Below are 27006 nucleotides of genomic sequence, written 5' to 3' on the forward strand. Positions count from 1 at the left end.
TTGTAACGTGTGGTGTCCGAATGCTTGTGTTAGATTTGTTGAGTGTGCAATGTATACACATCTTTTCTATCTGCTCATTTACCCGTTTGGTGTTGGAGTTGTGTTTAGGTCGAAATGGTCTTTGTAATCTTACAGCTGAGCTTCTTCCCGTACTTCAGCTATGCTGCATGTGTACAGTAGATACATTGAGGCTTTGTATGCTTAAGAAAGGATTTATAATTTCTGCCCTGGCTCGTCTGCAGTAGGGTATTAGCATTACTTACAGTTATACACTGTTACTTATTTTGGACATTATTACATCATTTTTACTATGGTTTGTTGATGTCAATTAATCCACTAAATCCACTCATAAAAAACACATATTTTTCAGTCTAATGTCAAAAGATTGTGAGGGAATGACCGTTTCTAGCTGATATTACTGTACCTATATTAATCATAGGCAACTTTGAGGTGTAGATGTAACTTTGCTTCGTGTCAGACATCATATCATATCTTATTGTTGATTATTTTCCTATGACAGAATGGGCTGCTATTTTTTGTAGGGAATAATGATAGTCAAAAAATTTTTTTTTCTAAAACAGCAATCATTTTTATGTGCACATACACTGGAACAGAATGAAACTTAACACGTGTTAGACGGAGGTTTTAGGTTCTACTTGACTTGGTTTCATTTACTTTTTCATCTACTTGGTTATTTAGAGCAGACTAACTAAACTGCAGTCTCATTACACTGCAATCTCATTATCTACACCTTGTTCATTTGTCACTTAAAAAAAAAGATTTCTACTCTTGTTGTTCGAAAAATTTTTGTGTTCGAAAATGGCTTTGTGTGTTTTATGAAGCCAAGCCGTTGTTATGCTCTGCATTTCATGCGGTAGAACGATTAACTCTGAAGAACAAAAGCTGCATTGATGAGCTGAGAGTTAGCGAGGACGGCAGCTGACAGCCGCAGTGTAGACAGGGAGAGATGACCACTAGAGACCAGAGTCACAGGTGCTGCAATGGTCAGCTAGTCACCATGTATTCAGCTTCCCATTTCATTTCGGTGATACAGTAAAATCGAGGACATCATTCTGATGAGGAAAGCAAAACAAATCAAATTCTATTGTGTATTAATCTATTATTTTATAACGTAAATAATACAGTTACAAATGCTGTAGTTACGTCTTTTTTTCTAGTTAAGTTTTTTTCTTCTGTCATTGGACTACACAGTTTTTTGCGATTACTATTTACGTATCATCAACAGGATCACATTTTTCGGATGGTGAACGTTGGATTTTCTGCTTGTAAAAACAGTTACTGCTCACATTAACCAAAGTAACACTCCTCCAGGGGCTGTGAGAGACACCGTTTCTCAGGGAGGATACCAAAACAAAACACGATTTCTGCTGAGAATGTAAAGTCAACTAATAGGCCTAGTGTTATATGACTCCTTTCTTTGTACAAGTTAACATGTATGTTTCCAAGACAGGACACATGGTAGGATTCACGTCCGTTTATTACTGATCCTAACATCATGTAAGATCATAAATCATGTACGATTGCAGACAATTAAATTGTTCCTTGCAAATTTTGTGACAAAGTTTGAAATAGCTACAATCTCAATTTATATGTATATAAATAAGATAAACATGAAAAGAAAAAACAGGATTTGTTTTATTTTCCTCTGCTCCACCAATGTTCTTTTTCCTTGATTTGTTAACCAAGGCCTCGGCACTCTGCCTGTGTTTGGATGGTGCAGGGGGTGCTACTGTCATCCAAAGAGCTGATACACACCACCTGCCTTGGCCTCTTGTTGACCTCTTTCCCGCCCCCACAGCGAAGGCATTCCACTACCTTCCACTGCCATGTTTACAATGAAGACATTTAGCCAGAGCTCCTATCTGGTGCTGATAGGCTCCGTCTCTCCTCTCCATCAGAGAGCGGGTGTCCAATGAAGGCAGTTCAGTTTAAAACCATTTTAAACCACCGTGTTCTTCTCTCACTGCTTGAGACTTCACTGCTGACAGGTGTTACATTGTTCATCTTAGCTTGTTTTCTGTCTAAATAAGAGACCATCAGAAAGCTGAGCTGCCAAGAACTCATCTTCCTTCATTTCGTCATTACAAGACTTCGGACAACAACAGAATTAAAGCTAAAAAAAACACCATTGGCTCAGTGCTCTTTGTTGAAGAATATCTCGTGTGCATTTTCTGTGATTTGATTTACACTGAATTACTTTTTACAACTGTAAACATATCAACCGAATCTAATTATCACATCATGCCCATGACTGTACTGATCATAAAATCTATACGTGAGTAAAATGCCTTTTGTTTTTGTTTAATTCAGCAAAAACTATGGTATTGTCTCACATATTCTTAATTCTAATCATGTCACACTGTGACAGTACTTTTGCTTTTGTAGTCATTTCATTGTATATATGGTGACTTCATTATTATAAACTTGATCTCTGAGATATTAAGCAACAAAATGCGTGGTCATGCAGCCAACCTGTGTACTTCAATTTAATAATACTTTGAATTTTCTGGACATTTTCTGAACACTGAATTCTGAATAATTCTGAATAAGTTTAAACAATCCAAGAACATGAAATGTGCTTTTTTTTATTTTGTATTCAGTCTAGACAGTCTGGTAGATTCACAAGTCGGTATTTTATTTTTCTCTCTCATCCATCTCCCATTATCTTTAATATAGAATCAGTGGCTAATAACATAGTTGCACAATCCAGTCCACTTTGGATAAAACTATTACTCAAAGACAACCAGCGATGTTCTGACCTCAGAACAGCTGAGGAGGACATGTTAAGACATAAAATACAATCCTGCTTTGGTTACAGATACGTTAGTTAGCTATAAATAAACACATTAAACATATTAGTTCTATTTATGTCACTCATTACTAGCATAATACAAGCATGATAAAGTGCATTATGAGTATTGATGGCACAGAATCATGTAATCATGCATTTCATTAACATGTAATTTGGTTTACAAAACACTGATTAAATTAATAAAATTAATTTGAACTGGTTTTAGAATTAAAAATGAACGGGTCGAACTAGTGTCAGAGAAATTTGTTGAAAAATGAACGAATAAAATGTCCATATTCTGCTTTCACCAAGCTGTATCTTGATTGATTTGGGATTCTGCCCTGTGAATCGTACAACACAGATTACAAATCAACACAAATCTTGCAGATTGAGAGTATCTGTGAATCAGCCAGAAGAAATGCACTACAGACTTTGGAAACAGAAAAGTTCAAAGACATAGAGGTTTTATAGTGTGTGAAGTACAGTAATGAGGCCGACAACACAAATTCCATTGCGGTGGATTCTTGGCTTGGACATAGTTTGGGAGAACATGGAGACCCTGAATAATAGAGGGGGTTTTACAGTCTAAAGCATAATGTGTGGTTGTGCTGTTGGTGACAGCTGACTTTAATCAGAATGTCTGTTAAGACCTTAATTACTCGTGCCAAATGGTTTATGTTGTAACTACAGCCGTATCAAATGTGGTTGTAGTGTAACCTCATAGTGAACTTGGATGCTGTAGTTTGTTCCATAGAGGGTTTATCAAAAATGCCAAGTGACATATAACAAATATGTAGTGCTTCAAAATGTGTATAAATAAATGCCAACGAGTCACATGAAATACCTTCATTATTTTTTTTCTGCAGGCTTTTCTGCAGACGAACAGCTTATTGCATGTTCAGGATGCACTAAATTAATACATACAATACTATGTCTCATGTTGGACAGTGAAGTATTTTGCAGCACCATCTGCTGTTTCAGCTAGATTATGACATTCAATGTCCACTAGTCAAGATATCTGTTTATTTCTGTCCATAAGTTTGTTTCATTTATTTCTAACATTTTGTTAACTTATGAAGGTATTAGCCAAAATTCAGGCTCAACAGTCAAGCCGCCACTGTTGGGCCCTTGAGCAAGTCCCTCCCTGCCCTCTGACTCCAACTTCCTGGGAAAACTGAGGTATGTCAACAAAAATTATTGCACTTTGCTATAATGTATATGTAAATAATAAAGGCGGCTTCTTCCTCCTCCTCCTCCTCTTCTTCTTTTTCTTCTTCTAGTTATAGTTGTACTTCTAGTTCTAATTCATTTCAGTTTTCTTCAGTATGCCCTCTATCCTGTTTACGATTGTGAGGGATACACAGCCTATCTTGGGTATACTGACTGCAAGGTAGGAGATGGATGCCAGCAAACGTCCAGACTTCAACAATCTAAGCACAAACAATCCATCTACCTGCATAATTTTAGACAATAGACATTAGACAGTGGAAGCAACTGAAGAACCCAGCAGCAAGAATATGAACATGAAAGTCGACAGAGACAGTGAGCCATGATTTGTGGCTAAAGTAAAGGAGAATTCCACAAATGTGGAACAAATTGTGAGAACCTATAAAAGAGTACGGAGACATAAATGCAAGTGTCGTGGGTTTTCTTCTGCGTTGTGTATTTTTAGAATTAAAGAGACGTCACACCATGATGCAGTTGTCAAATGGTTTACTTTTGGCCTCTCAGGATCTCTCATCTGTATTAAACATAACAGACACCATCAGGCAGTATAAGGATCACGTCTGATCGAGAAGCGCCTCTCAGCGCGTTGAACTCCTGTGAAAGAAAGCGCACACAGGAAATTACGTCAGCTCCACCCTCACGCTTGCACATGACCACTTACACAATTCTTAATAAACATTTTTAAAAGGTGAACATTTTCAAAAAGGAGAGAAAACAAAACCAATAAAGAAATAAAAATTATATTTGTAGAAAAAGAAATAAAAATAATAATAGTTTGCTAGTGGTCACGTGACCATTCATCACCGCGCCATCTCGTCTAACATGAATTTCAAAATAAAAGCCTTGTGTTAGCGCAATTAATTAATAATAATTTAAATAATCTAGTGTAACAACATTACACTCGCCACATTCACCCCCACTGTTTTACACAAGATTATTGGAAAACCCAGCATCTCGACATATCAGCGTAGTCATTTAAACAAACCACCTTAGGTTGTACAGCTTAGAAGCTATCTCATCAAAGATTAAGATAGACCGACGGTAGCTAATCCCCAATCTAACACTCTAAAAAACCATGCCATATACACAGTTTCAGTAATGACATACACCAATAGTCACACTGCATGCTTATTTTCTTAAGCAAACTCGTGAGTTGGCCATAGAAGGTTATTTTACCCATCAAATTAACGCAGGCCCATTCCATCAAATATCCTCAAAAACAACAAAAGGAATACATAAAAAAAGTTAAACCTCCAGAGCAGGACAAACTCTTTGAGTTGACGTATCAATCTACGAACAGGTTTAATCAATCTACCAAATCTTGTTCTTGGTCTCTGCTGTTCACCAGATTCAATTGCATTGTGACAAGAATGTGTAGTATCTTGAGATGAACCCATAGGTATCTCACTCACAACAGCAGAAACATCACAGACATGAGGCATGACAGTTTGAGATACAGAGTCTACATTCTGCACATCTGATATAAACAATGTCTTATCGTTCGGTGCACTGTACGCAGACAATGAAGTACTGGACATGTTTTCAGAAATGTCTTGACACTGTGTTGCTCCACTTCAAGGTCACAAGTCTCATGTTCACTACTGTGAATTACATCACTCAGTTCATCATTCTCCCTCCCTGCAACTGCACCTAAGTCAGCAATCCACTGAGAAGTTATGTCACTCTTCTGGAGGTCAGCACTTGATGAATCACAAATTGAACTCAAGTCACATTCTGAATTCACTGAATCCCCCCAAGCAGGCAATGGTAAAAAATTTACAGGCATTAGCAGATTCCGATGTACAGTTCTGACACGACCATTAACAGGATGGCGAATCTTGTATGTGTTCAAAGAACAGTTCTTACTCACAACAATGTACACCATGCTCTCCCAACGATCTGCTGATTTTCTTTTTCCTTATTCCCCTTTGTTTGCCAGCAGGACTCTATCACCCAACTCTAATGAATGACCCTTGCATTTGTGATTATAATGTTCAGCCTGTTTGTTTTGCTGCTGATGTGCATTTTGTTGTGCAAGTGACATTGCCTCCCTTAAATCCTTCCCCAGAAACTGGACATATTTACTCACATCAACAGTCCCCCCATCCAAGATTACACTCTCAAACAGAACATCTACTGGCAATCTCGGGGTACGATGAAACATCAGAAAGAATGGTGGGTAGCCAGTAGTCTCATACCTGGTACAATTGTAAGAAAGGGTCAGTGTGTTCAACATCTGAGGCCAATTAGCCTTAGACCTTGAGGCAAGGACCTGATCATGTCACCAAGAGTACGATTGAACCTTTCAGTTTGACCATTACCCATAGGCTGGTACGGTGTGGTGTGAGATTTGGAAACAACAAATTCAACAATTGTGCGATCAGCGAGCTTTCAAAGTTTGCACCCTGCTCAGAATGGATTCGGGCTGGGAAACCGTATATATAAAATAAATTGTTCCACAGAACACGGACAACAGACTTTGCAGTTTGATTTGGGCAAATATACGCACATGCAAGCCTTGTGAAATGGTCGGTTATTACCAACACATCAACTGACTTGTTATTGACATTCTCTTCCGTCCAGAAATCAATACAAACCAACTCTAGTGGTGCTGTTGTCATTATGGATACTAGTGGTGCTCTAGCCTGTGGCTCAGGAGTTTTGCTTAACACACATCTCTTGCATTGCGACACATACAGTTTCACGTCTTTCTCCATAGAGTTCCAGTAGTATCTCTGCCTCGCAAGCCAAAGAGTGCGGTGCTGGCCCTGATGACCAGCGTCATCATGCACTCCTTTTAGGACCAAATCCCTTAAAGCTGCTGGCACAACAAACTGGTAAGATTTAGTCTTGGTTACAGGATAGACACACGGTAAAGTATACCTAACCTGAATGTAAATTTGCCCCACTGTCTGAGTATCCGTACAGTTTCTTTTGACTCATTAGCAATTTCTCTCCTAGAGGGACGTCTAGCTCGCTCCACAAAGAATCTCAGCTTGTGTAAAATCCTGGAAGCAGCAAAAGGCTCACTACTCAACGCATCGGCTACAACGTTTTTCGATCCAGGTATGTATGTTATGTCAAATTCATAAGGGGCCAGTTTCACAACCCATCTCTGTTCGCAGGCATCCAGTCTCGGATTATATCAAGATATACTTGAGCGGGTTGTTATCCGTCCAAACCGTAAACCTGTGCCCGCGAAGACAATGACTGAATTTATCGCAAATGGCCCATTTCATAGCCAAAAATTTGAGCCTATGAGCTGGATACTTAGATTGAGCGTGATTGAGCGACTTTGATGCAAAGACGATTGGCCTTGCAATTGCATGACCCTCCTGAACCTGGGATAGTACAGTCCCAAGTCCACTAGTCGAAGCATCTACTGACAGTAAAAATGGATTTGAAAAGTCTGGGTGAGCAAGTAGGACCTGATCTACCAGCACAGTCTTGAGATTCTTGAACGCGCCTCTGCATTCCTCAGTCCAGTCATTAGGAGTGAGTTTCCGGACCGCTCCCCAACCTTTTTATTGCACCCCTCCCCTTTCTAGGTTTCTCCTGACCGGTCATTAACTGAAAAAGAGGCTTCGCAATCATGGAACAATTTTCAGTGAAATGTTGATAGTATACGACCATGCCCAGAAATGACCTCATTTTTCCCACAGACGGGGTAACACCATCAACTTCCATCAAGTCTTTCTCTGACACACTTACAGTATCCTCTACCTTCATAGGATCACTAGCCACTCCGTCCTGCGAAATAACGTGACCCAAGAATTTGACTGATTTATGCAAAAACCTACACTTGGAGGGTGAAAGTTTCAAGTTGTGATCTCGGAGACCTGAAACACCAACTCCAGTCTCTGTAAACTTTCTTCCTCGGTCTTACCAAAAACTAACAGATCATCCAGGGAACAGAGCAAACTCGTGAAATTTTGATCACCGAAAATAGTCAACATCATTCTCATGAATGTAGCAGGACTGTTGCAAAGATCTTGCGGCAACCGGTTGTACTTATGTAAACCAAGGGGAGAACTGAAAGCTGTATATTTCTTATCCTCCTCATGTAAAGGAATGTTGTAATACCCTGATGTTAAATCCATGGTACAGATAAGTGTTCCATGTTGGAGTGGGAAGAACTGATGCAAGTGTACTTAAACAAAAATGAAGTGGTAGAATCTGATAAGGTTGAAGACGTAATGGGGGAGGGCCAGGGACATTAGAGTATAAAGGTCTGGCTGAGCAACAGAATGGTAACTCCCACTGTAGATGCTGTGTTCACAGTACTGAGACACCATTTTAGCGATTCCAGTAGCTCAGGAATGCCTTTAGCCGATTTCTACTCCGTGAAACCGTATTCAAACGGTATTAACCGTATTAAAACTGTATTCTAACCGTATTACTCGCCATACAAGGTAACCCAACTTAGTATTCTTATAATAAACAGCTGGAACCAAATTCCTTGTGTGTGTCAACATGATTTTGATTCTGATTCTGATTCTGATTCTTGTTATTCCTATTGGACCATTCTTGCATCTTATAAATGTGAATAATGATGAGAAAAGATATGTATTTTGACCATTTTTTTTGTTCAACAGATGCAAAATCAACACCCACAGAATTTTACAAAACCACTTTCTTTCCCATTTTTTTTGAGGCGCGTCCCAAATGTATTACTTAGTACACTATATAGTGCACTTATTTAGTAGGTAGTGATTTAGGACACAGCCATGTGAACTTTATTCTGAGGCTGTGACCGTTTCCTGCTCTGTTGAGTCGTTATACAAACTCAAATGGGCAGGTTAGTTGTAAACACTCGAATGTGGTTTAGTTAACCTAGTTTGCTGCAAGGTAAGAACTTTTTCTGTGAATGTGCAATGGTGCAAGTCTAAAGGAATTAGCCACTAAGTCAGGATCAGGTTTTAGCTGTCATGTTAGCTAGCTAGTTTCTGTCTCCCACTCATGATATATACACACATAGCTAGCTCTGATTTAGCTACAAGCTAAGAACACATGTCCCTGCTAATATCTGCATGGATTTAATTATTTCTGCGTGTGTTGGAAAAAAAAAGATGTAAGGATGTACAGACAGTTGTTTTTGTTTTTTAGGCTAGCTTCGTGTTAGGTGTTATTGCTATGCTCATGTGTCCTTGTTCCCTTTACTACAGGGTTTGCTAGCAGGGTGCTATGCTAATTCTGCATTATTGCTAGCTTGTCAGACAGCTAATGTTAGTTACGAAGACAAGAATTCTGGAGACGAATTATCAATGTAGACATTTTAAAACAGGTTTACAAATTTGGGGCAATATACCAGCTAGGATACAGCAGAAAGTGTATATTATTTTCTGTACTTTTTAGCACACAGCAGTAAAAAGGCTAGAAATACTATTAATGTTGCTAGCATGAGATACATAAGCTTTTCTGCTTTTCTAATATTTTTATTATTATTATTATTATTATTATTATTATTATTATTATTATTATTAACACTGTAGCTATTGTGGTTCGTAGTAATAAGTTAGCATGGTCTAAGTATGGACAGATGCATTGGGTGGTTTTTGTATGAGAGAGTTAACTAAAACTGTTTAGCACAGTAAGTAAGGTATGTGAAGCATATATTAATGTTAAGCATATATGAGTATCAGATTTGAAGAACACAAAAGCATATACATTAAAAAAACAATTCAAGATTCAAAAAACATATTTATTGTTTACAGTTTTTTGTGATATTGTGTAACATCTTTGTTAATTGACAACACCTCAGTTGTCAAAGTGCTTTAATGCTTAGCCTTGGATCGAGAATGATTTCTGATGTACTATAGAAGCATTAAAACAATGAAACAATTATCTGAATTACAGTTTGCACTATTGTCAAGACGGATGTTAAGAAAACAACGCGACACTTTCTGACTGAACAGATTAGAGAATTGAACATCACCTTTTTTTTTTAAAACATATTAAGGGTCACAGTAAAATGGAATAAATGACAAAAATCATTTCCCCCAGGTGGACGGGCCTGAGGCCATCGCTTGGCGCTCCAGGCAGAAGCCATGCAGCAGAAGAGGAACATCCAAATCATAGAATGGGAGGACTTGGACAAGCGCAAGTTCTACTCTTTCGGTGTCTTTATGACCATGACTATCCGTGCTACGGTCTACCCTGCCATGCTCATCCGCACCAGGCTGCAAGTTCAGAAGGGAAAAACTCTATATAGCGGCACCTATGACGCCTTCCGGAAAATCCTGAGCGCTGAGGGGATTAGAGGATTTTACAGAGGCTTCATGGTGAACACCTTTACGCTCATATCAGGGCAGGCTTATATCACGACGTATGAGGTGGTAAGGAAGTACGTCTCCAAGTACTCCAAGGACAACACTGTAAAGTCGCTGGTGGCAGGAGGGTCAGCATCTCTTGTTGCCCAGAGTATAACAGTCCCCATCGACGTGATCTCTCAGCAGCTCATGATGCAGGGTGAAGGGCAGCATCTGACACGCTTTAAAGTGAAATCAAATGCGACATGTGGAGCAAAGCAAAGTGTTAGCTTTGGACAGACAAGAGACATTATAGGTCAGATATTTGCAGCTGATGGGTTCCGTGGGTTTTACAGAGGATATGTGGCATCTCTTCTCACATACATACCCAACAGCGCAGTCTGGTGGCCTTTTTACCACTTTTATGCTGGTGAGTTTGAACTGCTAAAACTGAATAGGTTTTGATGAATGAGGTTTCATGTAGCTGAGATGGTTTGATTGTTTAAAATGGGAAGAGCCACATAATCAATAATGATTTAAAAAAAATCAATACAATCAAAAACATTTCAAGCTTTTGATTTAATTTAGAACCAGAGTTGCATCCACTTTTTTTTACTCTCCTTTTACAAGAACTGTATTCTCTTATTGGTGTGTAATGTAGTTACAAGTCCACACCTTTGCCCTGAAGCAATAACCTTTTAAGCATGTGATATATCAGTCATAACCATAATGAGGGTTTCACACCAGCTTGTACTTATGCCGACAGAAAGTGCAGCCAACATTCTTTTTACACGCTGCAGAGAGGAAGGGCATGTTCCAGACATCTTTCAGTTTTGTAATCATGAAAGTCAGTCGATATTTATTTAATAAGAGATCTTTAAGGAGAGTTCAGTCTGCCTTCAAGCCTGAGAACCTGCATCAGACAGGTCTTCCAAGCTTTATCAGGAATGCATTAGATGTCTATTTAACCGCATCCATATTTGTTATGATTGTGTGTGAGGGTTTGTAAAGCAATGTTATTTGTCTTGTCTCATTTTACGCATGTCGTAAGCTGAAGGAGAAAATAGGCGGTAGGATAACAAACAGCATTTTCACACCATCTCGCAGTGTTTGTCCATATCATACTGAAAAGGCAGAAGGAGATATCGGTGTACCCCAGAATATAATGTACTTTCTGCATTTCCACAGAACAGCTCTCCAAAATGGCACCGAGTGACTGCCCACATTTAGTACTGCAAGCCATGGCTGGACCACTAGCAGCTGCCACTTCATCCACTGTCACCAATCCGATGGATGTCGTACGAGCCAGAGTTCAGGTATTCTACTTTTCTTAAGTGTTTTTTGTTTTAAACATAGCTCCAGCTACTAGTCTGTAGGATTTAATGTGAAAAATTGACTGAAGTGTGGATTAAATGGAGGCTGTGAGTTTAATTCAGATAAAGCCACAGATATACATATTATAATCATTATAGAATTATTTTATAAAAAAAGGATCTGTTGTGGGATTGGTCATTTTTAGCAGTTAAGAATTTGCTGAATTTACAGACAAATCCTATAAACAATTGATGCAGAGTACAGTTCAGCCTTAAAGCTGATCTGCTGAGGATTAAAGACCTTGATTATGGTCCAGTGATTCTCTGTAGCATGACACGTCAACTGCTGAATTTGTCATTATTATATTTGTGAGTATTAAATGAATACCCCGTGTCTGCATTGACAGGTTGAAGGCAGGACATCAGTCATTGAGACATTCAAGGAGCTGCTCAGAGAAGAAGGATTCTGGGGGATGACCAAGGGTCTTTCTGCCCGCATCATATCCTCCACTCCTACAGCTATAGTTATGGTTCTCGGCTACGAAACTCTGAAAAAACTGAGCCTTCGTCCAGAGCTGGTTGATTCCAGGCACTGGTGAAGGAGCTGTTGATGTCTGATCAGTGACGTCCTTAGACAAAGTCCATTTTAGATTTTTTCTTTTAAACATGTTGTCTCATGGCTTTTTTGTGTGTTGATGTCATTTTAAAATTGGTGGTAAAGGGTGTTTTTATTATTATTATTTGTTTTTATTTGTCATTACTGTAATTGAAATGCTGTTATAGTTTGTGAGGAACTCTGCTTTCTTAAAAACTGTAAAAATATTTTATTGGAAACATAGGCATTTTAATGTGTTAATTTATTTTTGTTACTAACTAGTTTTTTTTTGTTGTTGTTTATTTCCGTGGGGTTACGTTTGTTTCAGAATTCCTTGCTACTTGTCCTTTGACACTTTGTGTTAAGTGCTGCACTGAATAATGTTCAGACGACATCTCATTTTAAAATTCTAATTTCTAATCATGGAAAGAGTGACATTTATTTTTAAAACAGGATAAAGTGTACTGCTTGCACAGAATGAGTAAGAAAATATGCAGTGTGATTGTAATGCTCTAAAAATTCAGTATAAAGATGCAATCTGTCAAAAGGTTCCTTTCAGTGTCACTCAGTTTTAATTAAATTAGATAAAACACGAGGCAGAATATAACCCAAGCATACATCCGAGGAGCTGAGGGTCTAGGGCTCGGGTTATGGGACCAACCATGTTATTAGTGTTTTAGATCTTTATCTATTAAACTACTGTTACACTAAACAAAGCATAACAAAGTAAAGATAATATTATTCCAGTTAAATACAGCTGTAATATTTACAGTCAGTATTTATTCAGTGTTTCTATCAAAGAATGTATAAAAAATTGTTTCTGGATGTAGTAACAATTTTATGAATATCCACTAGAGGGCGCATGGACTGCACTTTTTAAATTGCAGCCAATCCATTTATAATCCAATCTTAACTACTTATTACACACTCAATACCTCAGTAATAATGTGTAATCACGCTGGTGCAGCACATCATTAAAACCTATTTAAGTTGGTATTAATTTTTAAAATGACAAATTTGAATAATTTTCCCTCCTGTATAAATTATATATATAAAAAGGCTTATTTGAATATATTTAATGAGTTATATTGTCTCTTCTAAATGCATAAATACACAACTACACATCAAAGGTCTTCTCGCCACAACTGATAGAAAAACATCTTTTTCCACCACCCACTCACTCACACACACGACTGCAGCTTCATATTCTGAACTGCACAGACTCCTGTGGTGCTGTTTTATGAAATTGCCTTAGCCAACTGAATGAACTTTCACTCTGCTCTGATTTAGTGCTCTGTGGGAAAGCAGGGAAGTGAGCTTCCTCAAATCCGCACACCTCATTGTGTGGATATAGTGCCAGTCTGTTCGAAAAATGCTTCATCCTTGGATCTCAGACAAAGAAAGGGCCATGTGTTTCTTTCTCATCTAATGCACAATGACACACACAGTATAGAAAAAAATGGAAGGGGAGGATATATAATGTTCTCCCAACGTCTGCATGGATTTGCTTCTCCAATGTCTTCCCATCTCCCAAAACAAGGTGATGGTGAATTGGTGAGACTAAATAGATTTCTCCTTGCACCCATTGTTTCTGTAATAGGAACGGGACCCACCCTGATGAGGATATAGCACTATACTGAAGATAAATTAATGAATATACAAGTAATTCATCAAATTTATTTATTAAACACACATATTTAAGTACTTACCCAGTCGCTTTAGATCTCAAACTCTAAATTCGTTCTAGAATGAGGGTGATGGTGGAGCCAAGTGAGTTACAGGAACTTAATAGCAGGAGGAACCTGGAGAAACTACATGAACATGAGGAGAATATGCACATAAATACCACACAGAACCTGAGCTTTGGATAGAACCGGAGGTAGCAACACTCCACACATTATTTTTTTTCTTATAGATATGTCTGTGATGCTAATAGTGTTTAAAATGTAATAAAACCATAGATGGAAGGAACGCTAGGTAGTGAAAACGCTTAGACTTGCACTAAACCCTTTTTGCACACAGTTAATTTTCATTTCTTTTCTCTCATAGCTGAAGCTTGCCAAAAGTACCCGTGCATTAAATAAATTAATTTTAAAAAAAAGATAAGAAGTAAATGTACTCTTGCTTGAACAATGGAATTTCAAATGAAACCATATACACTATAATCTTAACACTGTAACATACTATAAGTAATAGCAAAAATATCACTAACTACCAACAACTGTTTGTACAACACACTTTAAGGTTCTTTTTGTGTGTAAACAACTGCAGGATAAATGTGACTGTATTGAATGAGTGATGGGAAAGTCTGATGCTTTGGTCGGTGATTAGCTAAAGGTCAGCACAGATAAATGATAGAGAGAAACATTACCACTTTCCATCAAATCAATGTGTAGTTAGAGGTCCTGCACGCTGGAAAGCCCAGGGCTTAATCTATACACCCACAAGCATTATAAATGACTAAACACAGGGCAACAGTTGTACCAGATGCCCTAAGAGCACACACACTTAATAAGTGTGATATTATAGGGGATAAGGGTTGACACAGAAGGTCAGGTCTCTTCTTCTGGAGTTACATGGGTGATGGATGTCCTCCATTAGTCAGTGACAGGGTTGTGGTTCAATCTAAAGATTGTGTTTGTCTCATCCAGCTGAGGTCTGGCAGGTGAGGAAGGTTGTGGCTAAATGCTTGTACACCTCAAAACGGCATCCAAATACATTTAGTATTCATACTAATACAATACATCTTATATACCCACAGTTTAATAAAGACAATAATCAAGGACAAAGTGTATGTGTTGTATTAAAAATTATTTTCCAACTACAGGATGTGCTGAGGTGTCTTGACCCTCTTGTAAAACAGCACATTTCCAATGCTGACAATTTCCTTAATTTTTATGGAACATCTGCAAATACAAGTTCACTTACATTATTGCAGCTACAAACACTCGCTTCTCAACCGCCCATTTCTCTCTAGTAGTTAATAAGATGAAATTTAACATGTAGGTTTATGAGAAAGCAATAAGGAAAACCCAACATGACAAATACCTTAAAGGGTGATCAAATACAAATAAAAAAGTCATGTATGTATGTATGTATGTATGCATGTATGTATGTATGTATGTATGTATGTATGTATGTTTGTTTAAATTTCCTCATTTATAAGGTGCTTGAGAACAGCACCTGCTTAATGTCCGTGAGTGTCCATGCTTTAAAACGACACAACTACCAGAACTGCTGTTATAGAAAATTAATCAACACCATCTGACTATAAGTGAGAATTCAACAGAACTGTGGTTTAATATTAATTATCATGTTAACCGTCTTGCCTCCACCTTGTGTGTGTGGAGTTTGCATGTTCTCCCCGTGCCTCGGGGGCTTCCTCTGGGTACTCCGGTTTCCTCCCCCGGTCCAAAGACATGCATGGTAGGTTGATTGGCATCTTTGGAAAACTGACCATAGTGTGTAAGTGTGTGAGTGAATGCAAGTGTGTGTGTGCCTTGCGATGGGTTGGCACTCCGTCCAGGGTGTATCCTGCCTTGATGACGCCTGAGATGCACAGGCTCCCAGTGACCCGAGGTAGTTCGGATAAGCGGTAGAAAATGAATGAATGAATGAATGAATGAATGTTAACCATGCAATACAGCAGAGAGTGTCAAGGTTTAACATATGCTGTTATGCAAATCAGCAGCTCGTTAGTCTCCTCGTGTAGCACGTTTGCTTAAAAACAAATTCATGAAAACACAAAGACCTTCTGCATTTCCAAATCAAACTTATTGATTAATGGGACAAACTGCAGGCTGTTGAGGGCTGAATGCATGTACTGATGGGTGCTTTCTTTTCTCCTGAACTTCCTGGGGGAAAGACAAAGTGCTCTCTGGCCTCACTCTACATTTATTATCAAGTGCTGTCCAAGAGACAGTTTGTCAAGGAGATAAATGACGCAGTGTCAGAAAAGGAACAAATCAGACAGGAGAGGAGGGTGGGCCTCATTCTCTCTCTCTCTCTCTCTCTCTCTCTCTCTCTCTCTCTCTCTCTCTCTCTCTCTCTCTCTCTCTCTCTCTCTCTCTCTCTCTCTCTCTCTCTCTCTCTCTTAATGTATTTCCTGGGGCACCCTTTCCCATCGTTCCCAAGTCCTCTCAGCTAGCAAAGAGGGTGCAAGGATAAATCGCTAGTTCAAGAATTAGTCGAGAATGCAATAATTTCCAAAATCCACACAAAGAACAAAGCATAATCTCAAGTTCTAGATCTAGTTTCATAATTTAGCCCCAAAATACTCTTAATCTCTGGAAAAAGGACATGACATGAGTCAATACATTTCCATTCATAATCTATTTAAAACAAAGGATTCCCCGATATTTAATTTTTCATGCATACTGAAATATTGCTGTTTGGATGTTTTCCATAAAGTAAATTTTTTTTTCATCAAGTCAATGATTCAACTGAACATTTGCATAGATTTCTAGCAGGCTAAATTTTAATCCAATAACAGAAAAAAAACATTGAGGTATTAAAGGACAAGGACTCATAAGGCAGTGCATCAGTGTGGGGAGGAGGGAAGAAGGGAGGCTGTGACGCTCGTCTCGCACGTCTTCACCAGTGGTCCAGTGGAGCACAACACAGTAAGACAGAGAGACTGAGAGAAGGTGGATGGGACTGGAAGAAGTAGAAGAAAAAGGGAAAGAAAACAAGTGTCAGCAGGCCAGGCTCTGAGATTTACATAGATTTCTACAAAGCCTATTATACTATTTGACCATTTTTTGTAAACCGGATAAAAACAAGTATGCCGAACTTCGCAGGGACCTGGAAGATGAAAAGCAGTGAAAATTTTGAAGACCTCCTCAAGGCCCTTGGTAAGAATTAAATCAGATCCTTTTGTTTTATTTTACCCTTTTGGAGCTTGTATTCAGGAGCTTCTGAGATCACTCTGTGATCACATGGAGTCATTTGTTTTCTCTCTGTCTCACTAGTGACATCTCCTGTCCTCTCGGTTTTCAGTAGTATATTCATGGATTAAGTGGTGTGAAGAGTAAATCACCATTATTCTCAGCCTGTTGCACTGCTTTTGTTTCTTTGGAGGCACATTTCATTCTTATTCAAATTCTCAGTTTAAAGAAGTACAGGCGTATTTTGCCCCAGGGTAAAAAATAAAATAAAAAAATAGGCAAAACTGAAAGATTGTTTATTTTATTTTTGAAATAGACAAAAAAAAGATTGTTTAATGCAAGGCTTAATGAAATGCTGATGTGATTTAGTATGTTAGTTCATTTAGATAATGAAAGCCATTTTCTGGTGAAAGTCGTAAAGTTTGTGCTGCAAAAAGCAATCTGTATTTAACCATCACACCCCAGCGCTTTGGGTTGATGACTCAGCACCAGTTCAGAGCTAAAACTGATTAATTTGGAAAATTGAAGGTTACAATTCTGTGCTTTCCTTTGTTTTTGGAGTTTTTACGGTTTTAAGGGAAAGAAATGCACTTCAAATGAACATAACAACCTCATAAAGATGCCAGACTGTTTAGAGCAAAACTGTACTAAGAGACTGTAGGTTCATAATCAGCCTGTGAAGAAATCTATTAAAGTGCAATGAGAACAAAGTGAAAAAAAAAAAGCAAGAGCCATGAAATTCCTTCCAGTCAACGCCTTGTCATTGCATCGCCATATTGGCAACATCTGCTGATAACAATCTGCTCTGTGGTGGGTTGATGGCTTTTTATGCAGAAATGTATACACACCACTGGCATGTACTGAAAAAAACACGAACCCGACTTATGGCTGAGAAAAATGTGTCAATCATCTCACATAGTTCTCATTTTTCCTTCTCGGGTAACACAAAGCACCACAAAAATTATTCATGTCTTCCCTCTACCTAGAAAAGACAAATCACATAATTGTACCAATACATTCAGGAATGAGAAACTGAGGAATTTAACACTACTTTGAACTACAGTCCCTTAACGCACAGAAATGCTTTCAAGTGAGACTTTTTAGTGCCTTAACGTGAATTGGTTCAATGTTCTGTGATCTTTTTGCTTATTATTTATAATCTGATTTTATGACACAACCTGGAAAATAATCAGTGATGGGATGACATGCCTTTTCCAAAGCCAGCACATCTTGAAATGTTTTAATCTTCTTATACCACAGTTTGCCAGCACTATTTTTATTAATAAGACTGTACATTAGACTTTTTATAATTTTATGGCTATGATTAATGTTGTGGAACATCTACAAAAGCAAGAATAATTTTTTCCTCTTACTTTAACCGTGTTTAACCGTGATAAACAATTGTTACCTCACCAGCATCTTTTTATTTTCTTGAAGTTAAAGACATTTCATCACCATATTAGGAATTATATAAATTAATTCAATTCCCTGTGAATTAGTTACTATACAAAAAACATAAAAATTAGTACATTAACATAAAACATAAGTGATTGCTTTGCAGCCAAACTATGGTTCATGTCATGCTGTGAAAAAGATAATCCACCTTCTGACCAGTCAGATTAAAGAGGTCAATGATGGTATAATTTAGATAGTTGTTTAACATCATGCACAGGGGTGAATGCCATGCTAAGGAAAGTGGCCTGTGCTGCGGCCTCCAAGCCTTCGGTGGAAATCCGTCAGAACGGTGAGCAGTTCTACATCAAGACCTCGACCACCGTCAGGACCACAGAAATCAACTTTCAGATAGGACAAGAGTTCAACGAGGAAACTGTGGATGGACGAAAATGCAAGGTAATCACAGAGTACTGGGATAATTATGTGCCACACTGCATGATTATACCTTACAAGCTGTTTTCAATTCTGAACAGATGATAATTAGAATTCTTTTACAAAGCGCAAGTGAGTTTCTGTGAAACACTGTGCCATTGTTAGGGAATTGTAGACGTGAGGGATGCAAATGCAGATTTCTATTATACAAAATCAAAAACAAGAACCATAAACCTTATCAGATGACACCTGGCAAAACAGAGAGTAAAAGCAAGACTATGGTATCAAAGCTTACTGACAAAAAGACACTGAAACAAGAACTTCTATAATGCTAATCATGGTGACATGAGATACAGGTGTGAGTGACTGAAGACATGAGTTTTAATGGGGGCTGATGGGAAGTACAGTTATATGCTTTGTAGTACGTTAGCTACATTAGACTGAATTTTAATTATTTAAATGCAATGCTCTATAAAATTCTATATAAATCTACATTTATTTGTTTGTTTGACAAATTATTTGAATTGGGTGGGATACACTTCATGAATAAAATATTTAAATATTGATACACAATATATTTGGAAATGATGCCACCATGCCTTGTGTATTTTGTTATCATTTATTATTATTATTATTATTATTATTATTATTATTATTATTATTATTATTATTATTATTATTATTATTATTATTATTATTTTGATCAACAGCAGTTGCAAGAACACTATATGTATGACAGTTCACAGTATAACAAAGTTGACTTTTTATACTTTTTGTTAGCTGTCTGAAACATTAATTTACTTTAAAATTAACCAAATTAAAAATTCAAGGATAGAGAAACAGGTTCACCATCCTCTTATTGTTTTCATGCAATGATATTTGTGCAGCCCAGACACAATATATACATAAAGAATATATACACATACAATAATGACATAAACAGGGTGTTTTGTAATGTAGTACGGGCTTATTGATGCACCATTTTTCAGAAAAAAAAAAAACTTTTGGGAACAATGAATGTGGCTAATCCTGACTAAAAGTAAGAGATGGTGTATGAATTTTCTGATCAATCTACTGAAAAGCCTTTATACTGAGTCATAAACTGGCTTCTGACAGAATTATACAAAATAGTCTGGCTTCTGACAAAATACACAAATGCAGTTTGTATTATGTTCATTTCAAGCTTTATTATTTGCATACATAGAGTACAATCTCTTCATAGTGAACCTATTGGTAGATGTAGACATATAGTAGTACACATAAGGTAATAGTAGTGTGCAAGACAAAAGTTGCAGTAAAGAACATCCTGTGTAAAACCTGCCTAACACTAAATATGTGGATCTGATGATCCACTGTGGCTGACAACAATATTCAAGTGTCCCAGGTAGCAAACTAAAATTGGCCTGTCATCCATTTCATTCGGCCAATGTTGAGCCACAAATCTGTTAGCCACTTTTAAATCCACCTTGCCATTTATAGTATAAATCGAATCTTCACTTGTTTCAAGGTTTGGTGCCAGTATAATTCTGTCTGTTGAGGCAACATTGGGCAACCATGGCTGACAACATTTCAGCAACCATTAAATCTAAGATGTCAATATTGGCCCAAAATCAGCCAATCTGTTGTTTAGATATTAGGCCCACATTGGCATGCTTTTTTATAAAACAGTTTTTACACTCCTTCAACATCACATATCACTGGTCTAATGTTGACCTAAAGGTGATTGGCAAAAGTTAAACATAGCTTTCCAAAATAGACATTGGGAAAACATCAGTTTGTAACCTAGGGATATTTTTGATTGAGGAATGTCTGTGTGAAGCAGCTTCTCCTGAGTCTCTCTGTGCTTGCTCTCATATTCTGAAAGCCTTTTCTTGAATGCAGAAGAGAGAACAGTTTGTAGTTTGGATGAATGGGATCTCTGAGGATTTTCCTGGCATTATCTCTACACTGCTTGATGTAGATGCCAGGCAGGTCAAAAAATAAACTCTGCCAACAGTATGTTTGGCCAAATGTTCTACCCGTTTCTTAGTATATTAGGAATAAAGCTGCTGTTAGCTAATGTTTCCCCATGTTCCTTGGTTCTTTGGTGAAGACAGCACAGATACTGTATATCATCGTTATTACATTTGAGTTTGAGTATTTTTTCTTTTGGGAATCTTTCTTGTAATTCACATTCATTCTTTAAGCAGATTTAAAGGTTTATACATTTCTAGCCTTTACCAGCGGATTTATTTTTGTTGAGTGGCACTTTTACTTGAGCAAAGGTTTTGGGTACTTTTGCCACCTCTGTGGTAATAAAGTGAATAATTATTCACATAATAATAAAAATCATGTGTGACTGCTTGAAATGAGTTGTTGCTTGCATAAAGTGAGAACCGAGGTAACCTACGGTTAAGCCGTATGTATTTCTTTGTTAAGTCCATAGTCAGTTAGAAGTCAGTTAGAAAGAGATCAGTGCTACTTACTCTGGTCAGAAATGGGTTCCTAGCTATAAAAAAAAGCACAGGCTGGATTTTGTCAAAATCTTCAAGGTGGTCAGTCTGGTAGTGGTTTTACTAGGTAACCTTTATGACTAATGATTTTTAATAGCTACATAAAAGCAAAAAACAGCAAGGTTTCAGTCCAACTCATCTGTTCTGTTTGTTAGGTGCATTCACTTTACATTTTGACACCTATATAAACCAATCATTACTAACATAAACCTAAAAGAACAAACAGCATACACGTTATACAGATAAATCTTAATTTTATTTTAAGCGAACATAACACTCATCAAAATTTTTGGCATAATAGTAGTGTTATGACACCTTCTGGACTGATAATTCTGGTACGTCAGAGTCCCATGCTGGTTATAGTGCAACATGCCAAATGAGGTTATAGTTAGTCTAATAATTTTTCATACCATAACAGCATCATCCAAATGTGCTTTGGTTTGTGTCAAATTTCATAAATAGCTTAGACACAGAGAGATCCAAAGATCTGAGATTATTTAAATGTATGCATATTACTGATAGTGAATATATTTTGCATAAAAGTTCAGATTACCCTCATGTGGAAACTTTTCTATTGAAGCACATGTTCAGATAAGATTCCAATAGATTCCAATAAGATTCCAATATCTAATTGGATCATAAGGTTTGGCACAAACTTGTGGAGTCCATGCCAGCTGGAGCGCACACCAGCATTAAAGCAAATAGGGGACAAACCTAATTTTAAAAACTCTCAAATTCATGTTAATATTGTTTTTATACGAATTCATCTTTTATACTTGTAATCATAGTTTAAAATAGTTGTATTAAATTAGAAAAGAATGCAAAACCAAATCATTTTCAACAGTGTTCTCAGACATTTGGGCCCCACTGTACAGTATGTACCCCTTTGAACCCTGTGTGTAAATGTTACCAATTTTATTCATTGGCTCTTTCCTCAAGACCTTTACAAAACATGAAAAGAAGCTCCTATTGTATTAGTAAACTGTTAGGCTGTGTCACCATGGGTTACAGGAAGACATGCAGTGATGATTTCACTGTCTGGGGAAAGTTCAGTAGCCCCAGGTGGGACTCATGGGGCCATTTTGAGGCTTTATAAAGGGAGAAATATTGCAGTGACTCATAGCCAAGCTATGATGTTGAAGCAGGGTCAACTGCAATGGTGCCCTCGACTCAGCACTCTTATGAATCATACTTTCATACCAATAGCCTTTCAGTCTTTGATGTCCTCCTGGAATGTCTGTGCAAACATTATTTTTATGCTGATATCACAAACCTGCAAGCTGAAAGTAGTTCTAAGAGCAGTCTTAAAGCCCAGAAATTTATTTCACTATTGATTTGCACACCAGGGCTTTATTTCTCTCTAGTAGCATTAACCTTTGAGTTGTTCACAGAGCTTGGCCACATGGGAGACTGAAAATAAGATCAACTGTAAGCAGACACTGTTGGATGGAAATGGCCCGAAGACCTACTGGACCCGAGAGCTGAGAGGGGATGAGTTAATCCTGGTAAGGAAAATCTTGAGAACTCTGATAAAGTAGACGATCCGTTAAAGACATATGATATACTGTATTTTAATCACAGTTCACACTGTATGATTAAAACTCTCCAGGCAGTTTTTTTATGGTGATGTGGTGGTATCTGATTTTCGAGGTGTACCTCATAACATAAGGTAATGGTTAAGGCACATTCCTTGCACGTCTATGTGCTCCCATCAGTATCAGCTCTCTGATTTCTCCTGAAAACTCAAGAATGTAGCATGGCTCTACATCTGGCCTGTTTGGTTTTATAGACCAGATGGACATCAGTAAATGGGACTAATAACTAAGCTGTACTGGGAAGGAGTATTTTCCATTTACTGCCTTGGCAGTCCCAGTGGGACATCAAATGCGTTCCTCACTTGATAAAGTGACTGTGGACACAGGATTTTTAATTTTTTTTTTTTTTTTTGCAAGGCTCAACTTTGGTAGGATGGCTGTGAAAACACTTGTCTTCTGAAACAATGTCCGCATATTATGGATATAACAAAATATAAATACACTATTTGGATTGAACACTATATAATGTATTTTAAACAAATGCAACTACAGATTGTGTGGTTGATTTTTTTTTCACTGAAAGGGCATCAATATGTGACCACATACCACTGGGACTGGGATCCTGTGGGATGCAACAAAAACAGTTGCACCTTTCAGAGGTTTTACTATCAAACAGTACAACAGCAGATGTGAAATTGAGGCTCGAGGTTCATTAACTTGAGTACGTATTGGCTTTTACTAAGTGTCTGCTGTTCATTGGCTACTTGTTCAGCTGTATTTTGGGAAGCTGAACCAAACAATTTACAGACATGTACAAATAACCAAAAATAATTGAGTATGAAAAGAACAAACAAAATCTATTATTTATAACAAAATACTAAATCTGTAGTTGAGACCAATTATGACTTGAGTTCACACAACATGCTGACAGTGTTACCATTTTTTCATGGTTTCTGGGCATTAGTAGGCCATGCCCATGTTTAAAATGAATACAGATCCAAATAAGGAGGACCAAATTCTATATGCTAGTCAAGGTGAATGAGATGGAGATTTTCATATACAGAGAGGAAGGAGGTCAATCTGAGGTCTTTGTATTCCTTTTCGTTTCCCAATGACACCACTGTAAATTTCCTGCTCTAGTGATAAGCCCATACAAATTAGATGCCATCTTTTTCCCCGCCATTATGACTCACTGATAACTCATGTTTTGACTTGCCCCAGGAAATGGTGTAATGTAGTGTGTATTCAACAAGTAAGATATATTAAAGCTTGGCTTCGGGTCAGCAGCATCTGTTTTCCAGCATAAACATGGACCACATCAAAGTCATTCCTAGCTGGTGGGGAAATGACTCTATGGTGTACCTGATTGAATAAATAAGAACCAGTACATTTCTTTGCTTGGTGTTTCCTTATCATGCCATCAGAAAGATATTTGTTTAGTTCTAAATGACTCAGACAAATGATTAACCTATCACTCCATATTTTGAGTTTTGTTCTTCTGTACCTGGTATATCGATCATATGAAATGAACTTACTGTAGGTGGTAATGGGTTTAATTGAATCTAAAATTATTTAAGGCACATTGCACAAATTGTATCGTCACACAGAGGACTCCCAAAAGCTGGCACACAGCAGCGGAGTACCTGGAGGTGACCCAGCTCGGGCTGGACTAATGATCCTCATTGATCATGTTACATAGGGGAATGCTAGAGGAGCACAGTGCCCTGACACCCTTCTTGCTAATGTCTCCCAAGACGCCAGTGCACTGGGCAGATGGCCTGTCTTGACTTCCATTTTTAAAAGGGTGGCTGAGGTTGTCCAGCCCTCTTTTCCTGCTGTGGGACACAGATGGTGCTTGGTGTTGACAGCCGGCCAGTTTGTGTCCTGCTGTGCCTTTTGAAACCCAGTAAACACAGCAATGAAGTGTTGAACTGTAGCATTTTAATTCTCCTCCAGCAACAATATCGCCGAGATAGAACACAGAGTCTAATATATACTGTTAGAGCTTAAAATCAATATTCAGTGGGAACACATAGTGGGAATGTTACCATGTTCTTCATCATTATAATTGCATTCCACTCGTGTATGAAAGCTATCACTCACATTAGAGAGTCCACATACTGGAGTGAATGTGAAATAAACTCCTATATTCCAGTCATTTGTCTGAAGATAAACTGTCAGTATAATTGCATTAAAATGTCTCGCTCTAAATTCACATTTTAGACGTTCGGAGCGGATGACGTGGTGTGCACAAGGATTTATGTGCGGGAATGAGCCCCATGAGAACCAGATGAAGAAATCAGTCAGCGCTCACAAGAGTGACATTTCATTTCCATGTTACATTACAGGGCTTTTTGTACCAATTTGTAGAAACCTGTGGATTAGCTTTCTTACCCATACTGGACCATGAATCGTATAGACACATGTAATACTACTTAAGCGCTATTCATTCTATATCTTGTCATATATTTCTTACATTTTTTATGTTCAATTGGTTTGTACTAGTTTCATTAAAAGTATGATAAATAATATTGGTCTCTATCGTATCATTATAAATAAAACACCTTGTCTGCCCAAATGGAACCACAACAAATTTCAACAAGTAAAGAAATATTACAAAAACAAATACAGTATTAACTGCAATGTGCAGCACCAGCCACCCTGCACTTTTATTGATTTTATTATTGTACCTCAAATGATCATATATGATAAAGGTTTATCATAGGTTTATTTTTTTTTGCATTTTAATATGAAATGTAAAATGTCCTAACGGTTTGGGAGAGACCCCATGTTCACTTTTAATTTTAATGAATTATATACTTTCCTCGTGAGCCCTTCCTGGAGTAGACAATGAGGTAAGTAATTGTGTATAATGAAAATAAATACATGTCTACAGCAGAGATTAAGAAGCCCTGTAATCATAACCAGAACTGGAAAGTATTGTAAAAACCTTAAAAGAGCTGGCATATGTTCTTGATTACAATTACATCACCTGAAACTGATTTGAAGTCCTGAGGTCTCCGATCTTGTCTGAACACAGTCGTTCAATCACTCCGGCCACGAAACATCTGTTTGGAGCAAGAATATACATTTGTGCCTTTATAATTCTATTGCTTAGTCCATACACTGAAGTTGATTTAACCCCATCTCATTAACCAGTTTGTCAGTAGCTTCTTAAAAATTTTAGCTTCTTTAAAAAAAAGGAATTATACATGATGTGGAATGCTAGTTACATTTTATGTCAAGAAATGTCATCATTCCTTCATCGCCTCTTCATACTCTATCTCTCTTGATTTTGATACACATCAACATCAATGGAAATAAATGTCAAATAAAAACCCTTAAAAAACTCCTTCATGGTGGAAAACAAAGCACTGACACAGGAGACTCCTTTTATAGATGATAATTAACCAGTACTAGTAATGGAACGAGAAGGTATTACAACATACGCATGAGTATAAACCTGTGATTTGAATTACATCCAGCACTGCTGTCAAATCTGCTAATTTAAAACTTCACATCCTCTGACCATCATATATGAGAATTCAACAGTGCTGAAGAAATGAAATGTAAAAATGAAAGGTCCAACATATGATGGCATATCTACCATTATACACACAGATTAACTAAAATATCAGCAAGGGACTAAGATATAATCTATAAGGTGTTGCATATAGCCAGGTGATATATTAAAGGAAAAACGTGAATAAAGGAGCAAAGAAAGCAAAAGTCTTCCAAGCAAATGTATACAGTTAAACAGTAAATATCATTATATGTTCCCTCTATGGTGTGGATGAAGATAAACATAGGAAAATATGTGCAAAACTTTTAAAAATATATTTAAAATAGGCTTTTTATTACTGGGGCATGGATGCAGTCACTGAGCTTGAGTCACAAGGTCTGCTTCACTGGCTGTGTTTCAATTTAGCTCTTACAGGAAAGACAGTAAAAATAAACGTGTGTTTGAAAATTACACCTTAGCTTTCCTCTTGTGTTAGGGTCGGCACTGACCTGTTTTTAGGTTTTAAATGCATAAAAGTACCACATAAATTTGTTAATTGCATCAATGCT

General features: G+C 37.5%; 2 protein-coding genes across 6 annotated transcripts; both read left to right on the plus strand.

Annotated features, from left to right (window-relative positions):
* Window positions 1–8731: 8731 nt before the first annotated feature.
* On the plus strand, window positions 8732–12743 carry slc25a44b (solute carrier family 25 member 44b). 5 transcript variants are annotated; one of them, XR_007137854.1, is made up of 5 exons: window positions 8732–8887; window positions 10043–10717; window positions 11339–11357; window positions 11476–11603; window positions 12008–12743. XR_007137854.1 is itself a non-coding variant. In XM_027137203.2 (4 exons), exons 2-4 carry the CDS (start codon window positions 10087–10089, stop codon window positions 12197–12199), a joined length of 951 nt encoding a protein of 316 aa, XP_026993004.1. In that variant the 5' UTR covers window positions 8732–8887; window positions 10043–10086; the 3' UTR covers window positions 12200–12743. The 5 variants fall into 5 exon arrangements, 2 of the variants coding, with proteins under 2 accessions (XP_026993004.1, XP_026993006.1); XR_007137853.1 differs by having other exon boundaries at window positions 11481–11603; XR_007137858.1 differs by lacking the exon at window positions 11339–11357 and having other exon boundaries at window positions 11481–11603.
* Window positions 12744–16812: 4069 nt separating this feature from the next.
* Window positions 16813–25464, plus strand: crabp1b (cellular retinoic acid binding protein 1b). The gene is made up of 5 exons (XM_047821007.1): window positions 16813–16890; window positions 16959–17048; window positions 18754–18932; window positions 22792–22905; window positions 25159–25464. Exons 2-5 carry the CDS (start codon window positions 16979–16981, stop codon window positions 25207–25209), a joined length of 414 nt encoding a protein of 137 aa, XP_047676963.1. The 5' UTR covers window positions 16813–16890; window positions 16959–16978; the 3' UTR covers window positions 25210–25464.
* Window positions 25465–27006: the final 1542 nt, after the last annotated feature.

The sequence above is a fragment of the Tachysurus fulvidraco genome, chromosome 1, assembly GCF_022655615.1.
Source record: "Tachysurus fulvidraco isolate hzauxx_2018 chromosome 1, HZAU_PFXX_2.0, whole genome shotgun sequence".
Lineage (NCBI taxonomy): Eukaryota > Metazoa > Chordata > Actinopteri > Siluriformes > Bagridae > Tachysurus > Tachysurus fulvidraco.

Excerpts from the sequence above, each read along its gene's own strand:
- slc25a44b (XM_027137203.2), top strand. The coding sequence starts at position 10,087 with ATGCAGCAGAAGAGGAACATCCAAATCATAGAATGGGAGGACTTGGAC. Across the intron at positions 10,718-11,475 it reads TTTTTACCACTTTTATGCTG|AACAGCTCTCCAAAATGGCA; the intron begins GTGAGTTTGAAC and ends GCATTTCCACAG. Across the intron at positions 11,604-12,007 it reads TCGTACGAGCCAGAGTTCAG|GTTGAAGGCAGGACATCAGT; the intron begins GTATTCTACTTT and ends CTGCATTGACAG.
- crabp1b (XM_047821007.1), top strand. The coding sequence starts at position 16,979 with ATGCCGAACTTCGCAGGGACCTGGAAGATGAAAAGCAGTGAAAATTTT. Across the intron at positions 18,933-22,791 it reads TGGATGGACGAAAATGCAAG|AGCTTGGCCACATGGGAGAC; the intron begins GTAATCACAGAG and ends AGTTGTTCACAG. Across the intron at positions 22,906-25,158 it reads GAGGGGATGAGTTAATCCTG|ACGTTCGGAGCGGATGACGT; the intron begins GTAAGGAAAATC and ends TTCACATTTTAG.